Source organism: Podarcis vaucheri (genome assembly GCF_965113315.1).
Source record: "Podarcis vaucheri genome assembly, chromosome: Z".
NCBI lineage: Eukaryota > Metazoa > Chordata > Lepidosauria > Squamata > Lacertidae > Podarcis > Podarcis vaucheri.
In genome coordinates, this window is record NC_138758.1 from 47,565,557 (window position 1) to 47,577,694 (window position 12,138).

At 43.4% G+C, this 12,138-nt stretch overlaps 1 protein-coding gene across 3 annotated transcripts in view; it reads right to left on the minus strand.

Moving 5' to 3' along the window:
• Positions 1-12,138, minus strand: part of CDK5RAP2 (CDK5 regulatory subunit associated protein 2) — a 142,799-nt gene that overhangs the window by 37,465 nt on the left and 93,196 nt on the right. For all 3 annotated transcript variants that reach the window (XM_082208776.1, XM_082208774.1, XM_082208775.1), the window contains 5 exons: positions 11,552-12,008; positions 9,840-10,077; positions 4,825-4,923; positions 2,838-3,426; positions 406-638 (listed from right to left, as the gene is read on the minus strand). In XM_082208776.1, the coding sequence (XP_082064902.1) occupies positions 406-638; positions 2,838-3,426; positions 4,825-4,923; positions 9,840-10,077; positions 11,552-12,008 (1,616 nt within the window). The remainder of the gene's footprint in view (positions 1-405; positions 639-2,837; positions 3,427-4,824; positions 4,924-9,839; positions 10,078-11,551; positions 12,009-12,138) is intronic.

Here is a 12,138-nt window from a genome sequence, read left to right on the forward strand (position 1 = left end):
AAAGGAACAGCAAACCCAGAAATATTTGCAACCCCATGCTGTGCCCATAAAGTTACACTTCTGCACACCTAATGGGGCATGCACTTGGTAGCACACTTGGTTGGTACTGCTACCCAATGGGATTGCAGTTTGTGGGATTGCCTGGAATTTCTGTCCAGAGTTTAAAATATACCTTTTAAAAACTGAACAGCAGCACTCAACTCTGCAACATTTGTTGAAGATCCTATAGTATATCTATATTCCTATCTTAAATGATAAATGAGGGGCCCAATCTTCGACAATCACCATGCGATAAGGAGAAGGGGAAAGAAAAAACATTGGCACACAGATAGGAGCCCAGAAAACAGATAGGAATGTGTGTCTGAGATCTATAACTGAAGATAAGCAACAAACACAGCCACGCACCATACAGACACTGCTGTTCCAGCCTCTCAAACAGCTGGGCACTTTGATTCAGCTGTTCGCGGAAGCCCTCTGCAACACAATAATCTACTTCACTGGCCTGCAACAGCTCCTCAAAAGCTCTGATCAAATTGGACAGGTGCTGGCGGTAAGTTGCACAGATGCTGTGGATCTCTTGAATTTTCTGACGCTGGTAAGACTGCTCATGTACTGGAGCGTGGATTGGGGAATCGTGCCTTTAAAAAAAGGGAGGGGGCCAGAAGCCGACTTTAGAAAGAAGATGCATCCAACTTTTCAAAGTTGACTCAAAACACAATTTCTAGACTAGAATTTTGCACAAGGCATGATATTTGTGAGGGACAAATAAGAGAGTATCTATTTCACCTCCCTTCTGCAGTCCCCCCTTGAAGAAAGCTCCTCTGCAGAATCACCTGGTGCCCTCTGGACCCACGTTTCAGAGAGCGGAATTGATCAAAGCGTGAAGTTTTCCTCTAACTATAAAACTTACCAAAATATTTGTGATTTTTTAATAAGCAGTTTAAATCAACAAAATATTATATGAGCAGTGAGATATTTGCAGTTCATGGTGAACACAGAGGATGCTATTCAACTATGTCATACTCACAAGCAGATCCGCGGAAATCAATGAAAAATGCAAGTTCACGGTTTTCAATGTGTTTACACTGGATAGGACTTAGTTGGATATCATCCAGTATTTCCAGTTTCTTTTAAATAGAGTACAATCAACAACTGATAATGATAGTGACCATTTGAAACATTTTTCTTACTACCTTGATAGTTCAGAAATGCAGAAATTCAGGAGCAAAGCAACTGTTATTGAAATGATATAGTGGGATTTAGAAGCAATTTAATTCTCCAGAGCAAATACCCTGAAGTGAACCCAATCAAGTCTGTTTGTACTCTTCTTTCTTGTTCTAACAGAGAAATAAATAGCACAAGGTTTTGCATTGTGTTTTGTGAAATAATTTTTCACTGCTTTACCTTTTTGTACATTTCTTTTGTCATTTATGGAAAGGTGGCTGCAGTTGTTGTTTCCCCCTCATCTTATGTATTGTGAACCTGGCATGTACTAATAAAAATCTAATTTCCCCAACCCCAGATGTGACATATAAAGCACCACTGAAGAACAAAATGAATACATAGAGAAGTAGATGTTTGGTAGATAAAGATAAACAAAATGAAACACCCCACCACAATCATCCTAGAAGCTCTAGCTGAGTTTTCCTGTTGACACACAAGAAAAGTCTGAAGGCCCATCCAGTGAAGCATCTTAGTTTCACAGTGGCCAAACAGATACCTGTGAGAAGCCCATAAGCAGTACCTGAATGCAGCAGCACCCTCCCCACCTGCAGGCCCCAGCAACTAGCATTCAGAGGCATGCTGTCTCCAGCTGTGGAGGCACAATATAGCCATCATGGCAGGTAACCACCAATAGCCTTATCCTCCATGAAAACTGCCTAATCCTCTTTTAAAGTTATCCAATTTCTGGCTTCCATTTCATAAGCCCTCATCATACTGTCTCCGATACTGGAGGTAGTACCCAGTCTTTTAATAATTTACCTCAACATAAGAGAAGCCTTGCTGGATCACAACAAAAACCCATCTAGTCCAGCATTCTGCTTCCCCAGTTAGCCAACCAGATGCTGCAACAGAAAGCCTACAGGCAGGACATGAAGAAAAGAGCCATGTCCCATTGTTGATCCCAGAAATTGTTCCTCAAAATGGTGCCTTTCATAGATTCTATGATAGGAAACCATTGCTAAATGTATGCTCCATGAATTGCTTTAACCCTCTATTAAATCCACCCAAGCTAGTGGCCATCACTACATCTACTGACAACAAGCTCCATAAACAAATGATGCTCTATGGGGTGGGGGACCACCTTTAAACAGCAGGCTAATTTCTCTGTTCTCCATCCAAACAAGCATGAGGACATTTCAGGCCAGGCAAAATCACTCAAGGGAGTTATGAAGCAGGGCTAGTGAGTATTGTGTGGTCTGAGAAGAGAATGTGGCCATGGGATAGTTCCAAGGGCCAGATAGGGAGATCTGGAGGGTCACATTTGGCCTGAGGTTCCCCATCCTTGCTCTAAGCTGCCTTCTGATGTTTCCCTAAGCCCAGCAAAACACTTTGGGTACTAAGCAAGGCAGTGAGGAATGTGTTCTTGGATGAGTTATGAGGGCCAGATTGAGAGGCCTGGAGGGCTACATATCTGGCCTCCAAGCCTGAGCTTCCCCATCCCTGCCCTAACATAATCTGTCTCATGATGACATGCATGAGGAGATGACTCAGTACGGCCTCCAAGGCTGCTCAGAGTCCTATGGAGTATTACATTCAAGAACCATTCATGTATTTACTTAACCATCCTGCCCACTCCAAACTTCCTCCCCAAAGCTGCTTTATCGTAAGCTCACCTAGCCAGTGAAACTCCTTTAAGTTTATTTTGCAGACGGCACACCTCATCCAGAAGATGTATGTTTGCAATCTGCTCTTTTTCCAACTCCATCTCATTCTCTGACAGCAGCTCCTTCAGCTTTTGAATTTTTTTTTCATTTTGTTGCTCCAAGTCATGAGATGTGAGATCCTTGATGCGGATTTGAGGCTCCTCTTGCAGATGCTCATCAGAAAAAGTATGCAACTCTGGTCTACTGGCATCTATTATGGGAAGAAAATGATGGTGCGTGGGCAGCTCCCCATCATTCTGAGTTGTACTTAAAATATCACCAGAAGGGAGTTGCTTGGCAGGTTCAAAGTGTATCATCAGCATCCTGTACTTTGCCAGTTCAGACTTCAGAATCTTAATTATTTGTCTCAATTCTTCAATGTCATCAGTAGCTTCATAGTCAAATGCATCTATGCTTGTAATTCTTAAGCTGAGTGAAAGCAGGCTCCTAGAGTCTGAGTATGTGGTAGTTGCATCAACATCTTCCTTCTCTGAGAAAGCAAACTCTTGATTTAGCTCTTTCATAGCAAGCTTTGACTCAGGTGTGGTAGTTTCTGTTTCTGGAAATAAAATAATGTGTTTTACTTAAAGGTTAGAGGTTATGATTCGGTCTAGGACATTCCCTTATTTCTGCAACCAATGAGGCTTCTGGGTCTGCCACTGCTCAGCATTATCTGCATGAATGGGAAATTTATGGCGCTCCAAATGTTGTGGGACTCAGTTCCCATCAGCCCCAGCCAGCATGGCCATTTGTTAGGGATCATAGGAATTGCAGTCCAGAAGGCCACAGGTTCCCCATTCCTACTATTATGAAAAGCTTATAGGAGGGGTGGAGAACTGGTGGTCCTTCAGTTGTTGTTGGAGTCCAACTCTCATAGCCATCTGCATCTAATACTCTAATACTGACAGCTCCATTTACACAAGTGGCCTCTGCTTTGTCCAGTCACTTGACTATTCCAAAACTCAACTCATAAACTCTATGTCAACTATAAACAATTTGACTGAAAAGGTCTGAGTGCACAATCTATTATGAACAACCTGATTGCTGACAGTCCAAAAACCTGCTCTAAGTCATCCCTTTGAAGTACTACCTTGGTGGATACAGTCCAACAGTGTTTCCAAGAGTAGCTATGGCAGGAATGTGATAGCCAACTCCATTTGCATGACACCAGCACAAAGTACTCGGAAATATTTTTCCTTTGCTTATAGAGGTTCCATTTAAATATCCCAATGAATACCAGATTAGACCGAACCATCAATCATTTATCTAATCTAAGTGACACTGGAAAGCAATTCAGTTAGGTTAAAATTCCCAAGCTATCTGAATCCTACTCCTCAAGCAAACAACCCCAGACCAATTCTGTTGTGGTTTGCTAGTAACCAAGCAACATTCTTCATGTCCCATAACTGTTCTTCCAATTTCCATTCATTATCATTTAATGATGGGGAAAATTCCTGGTGGAACATGAACTTTGGAGGACTTTCTAGTGTTGACAAAAGAATATATTGGTACTCCCACAGCAGTCACATGACTGATAAACTATATATAATCTGCACTAAGCTGGTGTTTAGAAACCTCAAGAATGCAAAAATAAAAAATCAGAATCCATTAATAATTTTTTTAATCACAAGCCAAGATCAGACCAATTCTGTGGCACTGAGTACATAGAGAGTTGTGCACACATTTCATTCATTTTATTAAAACCCATACTCATAAATCCCGGGGACTCTTCCACACTTAAAAGACTGTGGCTGCTATTCCCAGGGGCTGCTATTGTGGGATAATTAAGCAAACAATATTTTAAAGTTACAGACTGTGGTAAAAAGAGCAATTAACTTTAGCAAACAAGCTGTTAGCTGGAATTTATTTGGACAATTAACAAAAATGACCAGCTTGTTTTGCAAGAAAGGTTTGTTCTCCCAATCCCGGCAAAATCACTTGTGTATCCATCTCATACCTTGGCTGCTGCTCAGATCCTTGGCTGTTTCGCCTTTGCTATCACCACTGACCAAGGTGACATCCACTTCAGAGCCATTTACTCTGATCAATGACTCAGCTGGAGAAAACATGGAAATGAAGAGAAAAGTGGTAAGAGAAGAGGGACACATTTAAAGAATGAAACATCTCAGCAATTTAGAAGTTCAAACTGATCTTCACAGGCACGGGAGAGAAATGTGACCTTCCAAAGCCTGCCTGGCACTCAGAAATCTCCCCACACAGACCCCTCACTGGTCCAGCTTTGCATCATGACTGTTTTTGCCTGGCCTTCGACTGTGAGGATGCCTTTTGCTTGCAGGGATAGGAGTATGGAGAGTGGTGTGCGAATGTGTGTTAAACTAGCCTACTGTGCAAAGGTAAAACTTGCATTTGTTTCTCCTCCCACTTGTGCCCCTGCTGTGCCCACCACTGGAAGGGTGGTTCTTGCATGCTATGGAAACAGTGGTCACAGTCATTCAGAGCAAGCAAGGGAATGCAGCCCTTGGGATGAAAAAGAATCCCTACCTCTGATCTAAAGTACACATTCGCAGTGTTTCATCCTATCTGAAGGCATACCTCCTGCATGTCATGTTCCCATTCCTTAAGATCAGCTGCTGGGGTGCTCCTAGGTTAGGTGGGTGATGAACAGGAATTTTCTGATGCTGGCATTTCACCTATAAAACAGTCTCTCTGAAAATACTTCTTCGGTAAGGATTCTTATTTTTATGGACACCAAGTTTAAAGGGGTTTTATTTTCCCAAGGATTTAATGACTTATTGTTTTTGTAGCAGCTGTTATCTTATTGTCCAGATCTCTTTTTTTGCACGTTTGATGGTTCAAGAGTTCTTTTGGATGTTATTACCAATCATTTTCATTGTCTGTAAGCCACCTTGCAGGCTTGGAAGCTGAAAAGAATGTAAGCCTTTTGAGTAAGTAAATAAAGCCACATGGTGTTGGTTCCTAGCTTTTGCTGATCTTCTACCCTACTGGTACTACGGACGCAGGAAGAGAGGCAAAACAGTCTGAGAGCAGACAATTGCCCCATGTTCTTCATCTTATTTTTCTTCATCATCATCTCCTCACATTTTATGTTGAGTGTTGGCATGCCCTATCAGTAGAAGCCTAATCAATATATTATCAAGCATCTAGTGCCTAAAAAGCACCAAGAAAAAAGTGAGAAATTATCCTCACAAGCATTCTCATCAGCCAAATTAACTTGGCTGTGGGCCCTAGTTTCCCCCGTCATGTTTCTGTGTGATCTAAATTGACATTGCAGGTCTGGTCAATCCTCAACTCCCCTCCTATATGCCACCATTATGTTTCATGGAAGAAAGGCAAGATCAGGAGTAACCTAGTGGGGATAAGTAGTCCAAAGAAAGAGGTGAGGCAATTCACAGCCTGATGATGATGACAAAAGGCAAGTGCCATATGAACCAAAACCAATCTGTAACTGGCTGCTGGTGAGCTCAGCAAGCTGCAGATTCATTATTGCAGAAGAGAATGTCAAACATAAGTGGCTAGGTCCCAGTAGAGTTGAGGAACCTGTGGCCCTTCGCCCATTGTTGGACTCCAGCTGATGAAGGGAACTGGAATCAAACAATATATGGAGTGTGCAAGGTTGGCTACCCCAGGGTGAAATGTAAATAACTACAACAATCCAAGTATTTCTGCAGAATCCTCCTGGCTCTCCTCTACTACTTTTAACCCTCTGCTCCTACTACCACTCCTTGCTTCAAAGTTAAGGAGAGGGCATTCTAATCAAATTTGGCAGCATTACACCTGTTTTAACCCTTTAGCTGCATGTTGAGCTGCTCACTGATTGAAGTTCTTAGATCCATCTGTGCAATTTAACCTTCAGTATCACAAGGAGATGGTAGGTGCAAGGCAGAAATGGGTTTGGGGGCAGATAAACTACTGCCTATTGTTGGCCTGGTAGCAAAAATCCTTATTGGGATTGAACTATAAATGGAATTAAAGGGACGACAAAGTGGTGGTGGTAGTGGATGGGAGGGAGGGGAAATGATCCTTCAGTAGCATGAGGGATCCCTGCAGTAAACCACTGGCATGGGGAGAGGGAACAGCAACTGTCTTGCATGAGGGATCCCTGCAGTAAACCACTGGCATGGGGAGAGGGAACAGCAACTGTCTTGCATGAGGGATCCCTGCAGTAAACCACTGGCATGGGGAGAGGGAACAGCAACTGTCTTCCAATGTAATCCAGAGTACATCTTTGCAAGGCACAGCTCCATTTCTTCTAGCCGAGTGAGACATTAAATTCTATTCCTCATCCACAATGTTAAAATGATCTACTTTATCTGTCTCCAAGTGAACAAGTGTCTTCATAAAAAAAAAATTACTGTTCTGCAACCATCTTATTTATTATACTTATTCTCTTATGTACCACTTGATCCACAAGGAAAGCACATTCGGGAACCTAGGGTAATGTGCATAATAAATAAGATGTGGGCATTAACATTTTCTCTTCAATGAAACAGACACACACACACCACACATTCATGAAATAGTAAGGGAAGTAAGAGAGAACGGAGAATGGGTGTTTCATTCTTACCCCTATGTCATTCTCCCCAATCTAAATGCTCCCAAACCTGCTATCTGACCCACAGAAAAACAGACAGGGAAGCATGGACATCCATGGAAAGGGTCTGTAGCCTCATGGTACAGCATCCTCATGTTCAATCCCAGGCATAACCAGTAGCAGGTGATGGAAAATACCCTTCTATGCCCAAGGGCCTGGAAAGGCAGAGTAGACCAGTGTTTCTAAAGCAGGGGCCATATGGGCCCCTGGAGCCCCGCCAGGAAATTCCAAGGAGGGCCCAGGTTACAAAATGTGAAAATGGAGGCCACACTACAAGGCTGGGGGGCCACAGAGGGAAGTGAGAAGTGATGGGGGGATCTTTTTTTTTTTATGGTTGGCTGATTGGTTGGCTATCTGCTTGGCTAATTCCAAGTGGGTAAGGGGTGGCCCACCAGGGCCTAGAGTTCCTTTTTGCCATGTGTGTTTTCTTGGAGCGGTCCTGGTTTGTTTCTGGTGGGAGAAGGCAATCGCTGAGGTTCCCATTTTTACCAGTAGAGCCCGTGATCCAGAACCCCAAGGTCAAGTAAGTGCTGCAGTGGGGTGGCAATGGCCAGAGCTGCTTGTTGCTGCCGCCAGTGCTGGGCCTGGTGGCAGCCTGGGCCTGACTCTGTAAGGCGCAGAGTGCAATCCACCCCAGCACATAGTGGATCAGGGCCTTTGGATGTTGCTGAGGGGCGCATGGCTCATCAGCATCGCCGGCCCAGCTCTGCAAGGCACAGGGAGAAATCCACCCCAGTGCCTAGCTGCCTAGCGGGTCATCTAGTGCTGCTGACTTGCATCTAGTAAATAACTGTCTACTCAGAAGATATGTAAAAGAAGGTAACCTTAAGCCTGAACAGCATACAGCAGGGGTAGGCAACCTAAGGCCCATGGGCCACAAGTGGCCCACGGGGGTCATTTAACCAGCTCACGAGCTGCCCCCGAACCAAGCTGCCTGCTCAGCGAGTCCCCGCAGACTGCGCTAAACTGGAGCAGTGTGGCGCAGGGGACTCACTTCTGCGGCGCCAGAAATTGCATCTGTGGAAATCTCGGGGGGGGGGGCGCGCTCACATGCAATTCAACCCACAGAGGGATCTCCACTGCAGTGAACCAACCCAGGTGAAGTAAACCTTGCTGACCCCTGGCATACAGCCTATAACTTGAAACAGTATACGTTTCAGTATACGTAAAGCAACAGCACTATGCTGTGAATAACCTCACTGTTCCTTACATTTCTGTGGAAGAAGAACAAAAACTCCTTGTTTACATCTGTTATAATAAAGTTTGTTTGCAACCTGTTTTTCCAAAAGAAAAACCCACTGTCGCTCGTGATACATTCTCCATTGGGGGAAATCACCTGAGGGAAAGGGAAACTGAGGGCTGGTGCAGCGGTGCCAGGCAGAGAGAGGGCTGTTGTGTTGTCACATCTTACTCCCAGATAAGAGGGGGGGGGGGCTATAGTGTTTTATCTAGGAAGCTAGGGCTCCTCTGGATGACAAGCTTTTTGCACCAGGTTAATGAGGAACACTTGCTTTTTAAAATTTTCCCACATATACAGAACTCCTTTAGGATTGTATCTGTAGTGTCAAATAACTGGGGTCAAATAAGTGTTGTTTACTATTTGTAATACATGGAAGATGGATCTTCCTTGGGAGGTTGTCCTTCCTTGGAGGTTTCTAAGTAGAGGTTGGATGGTCATCTGTCATGGATGCTTTAGCTGAATTTCCTACATTGCAGGGGGTTGCACTAGAAAGATGACCCTTGGGGTTCATTCCAGCTCCATGATTCTATGTTTTTCTGCTACAACAATATTTCATTATCTTGCTATCATTTTATGTAACTATATTTTGCATGAATTATAACAATTATAAATAAAACATGTTCTATTTAAGCAGGAATTTTTTTGGGGGGGCAGCCTTTTGATAGGGGAGTCAGAACCTCAGATTTCTATTGATTTCTATTGATTTTTATTTATGGGGGGGGGCTATAATACCCAGCAACTGGCATTCAGAGGCATGCTACCTCCAACAGTGGAGGGAGAGCATAGCCATTGTGACTAGTGGCCCTTGATAATCTTGTTCTCCATGGCTAGTGCTACAAAATGTGTCCTGCACCACACAGGCTAGGGACAACCATCCTCTCCCCCCGCCCCCCTTTCTTCCCGACAAAATAGAAGAAAGCCGAGCTGACCAGTCCCAGGGGTGCCAACTTGTAACATGTAAAATATACAATTTTGATGAGTTGAGGAAGGTGGGTAAAACTGAATGGTGTACACAGCATTTAAATTTGCAGCTTATTGATTGCTGAAGCAATGCTAACCCTGGATATTGCTGTGGAATTCAAATTGGACACAACCACAAAAGGAACGAAATGCCATTGCATGCTTTCTGTATTATTTTCAACTGTACTTGCTTGCTTACCTCCTAGTAATATCCCTTCCTGAGCAGATCTCTCACTCACAACTTCACTTGGCTGCAATTCATCATTACGTGGCTGCATAATTCTTCTCTTCAGATCTTCATCCAAGGCAAAGATGCGATGCTGAAGCTGCATGTCTGGCTTCCAGATGGGGTCCTTTAAGGAGATGCTTTCTAATGACTTGGATAATTTCAGTAAAACAGGCAAACAGGATTTCTTGAATGGCTGGCACGGATCACTCTAAATGACACATAGAAAAATGTGAGTAAGTTGAGAAGGGAAGATAAGTACAAGAAAACAATAGTCACTAAAATCCAGCCTTGAATATTTTGCAAACGAACCTTAACTGAAAGGGGGTAGCATTTTACTGAGGGAGGGGTGCAACACACACAATCCTAAGAAACACCCTACTCCTAGTTGCAATGTACAATTCAAGAGTAGGTGACCTGTGAACCAGGACACACACACACAATTCAGATTTATGTTGTGAACCACCCTAGGATTACCAATATTAAATAATAATATTAGATATTATTGTTTAATAAATAATAATAATAATTAATAATAAAGATAAGAAGCACTGCCTTCCCTCTGACTTAGTCTTCTGCTCCACTGGAGAAGAAGACTACCACCAGAGCAGGCTGGCCCCTTTTAACTGAAGAGGCATCTCCCAGTGGGGGCAGAGCTAACAATTGGGACACAGCTGCTGCTGCTGCTGTTACTACATAGAGCTCAGTCTTGTTGCTCCTGAAACAACATCACTGCTTTGCCACCTGGTTCTACTAAGCCTAAATCCTGCCCAAAGCCCTCACCTCAAATCATGCAGCTCTACTAGGTTTGTGCTTGCTGTGACTGACTGTGACCAACATTTCAGTGACATGCAAGACCAAGACCAAACCTAGCAATGTCAACCTGTTTCATAGCAATGCCTAGTCCCCCTCCCCCTCCTGTACACATTTAAGACAGCTCTTAGAAACCTTTCTATGCCAACAGGTCTATGTAACAGTTTAAAACTTTCTTGAGTAGTCAGTCTTTTTAACAATGATTTTGTACTGTTTGTTTTATGTCTTCTTCCATACATATTGCTGTACACCACACCCAAAATTCTGAGACGGCAGAATTTTATAAATACTTTTAATAATTTTAAAAAGTAACTAAGGTGCACCACAAGGTGTTTAATGCAAAAGCCTTTTAAGAGAACTCAGATGCAGATGCTGCAGCAGCTTGAGAAAAAGGAGCTCAGCAGTAAACATGCAAACCGTGAGTTCAGGTGCCAGATGTAACACTGCTTTTAAAAACTGGCTAATGTATACAATATGCATAAGCATCTTAAGTATCTTTTGACATCCTAGTCCAGGGGTCGGTAACCTGCGGCCCATGGGCCACAAGCAGCCCACGGGGGTCGTTTAAATGGCCCACGAGCTGCCCCCGAACCGAGCCGCCCGCTCAGCGAGTCCCTGCGCACTGTGCTAAACCGGCACAATGTGGAGCAGGGACTCGCTTCCACAGTGCCAGAAATCGCATCTGCACAGACGCGATCTGGCCCACAGAGTGATCTCCGTGGGAGTGAACCGGCCCAGGCGAGGTAAACCTTGCCGACCCCTGCCCCAGTCTTTAGGTAATTCCGCCTCCCAAAACAACACAACCCTATTGGTTGTGGAGAGAACTCTTTCACACTCTAAAAAGGAGCTTTAGCACCTTAAAACAAACTCACTTTGTTCATTTTCCTTGTATGCCGAAGGATCTCTTGCTGTTCACTCTTCACAGAGGCTCTCTCCCACCAAGGTTCTTCATTTAATCTTGAAGATGCTGCTTTGTATTCAGAGCTTGCTGTTTGGCCTTCATGTTTCAGTCCCACGATGTTACCTTCAACAGTCCCTGTTTGAGTAGCTACAGTTTTCACTTTAGCTTTTGATGATCCAATATCCACATTAATCTGTAGCATTGTTTTGGGATCAAGCCCTTCTTCCTCTGTCAAAGTAGATTTGGATTCAACTTGCAGCTTCAGGAATTTATTTGCTTGCCTTTGCTGCTCAAGTTCAGTTCTTAGCTGAATAATCAGTTGCTTAAGATCTTTCTCATCTTTATTCTCTAGATTGCCACTTGAACTGTCTTGTTCGCTTGTGTTCAGATGATCTAACAGGTTATTTGCAATTTGTATTTGTTCTTCTCTAGTTTTACCGGGGGGGGGGGGGGAGAGAGAATAGTAACGATAAGAAAACAATATTTTCTGTGATTTACATTATTAAATCATTAAAAAGAATTCACACATATTTCATAATCTCATTTTGTGTCAGATAT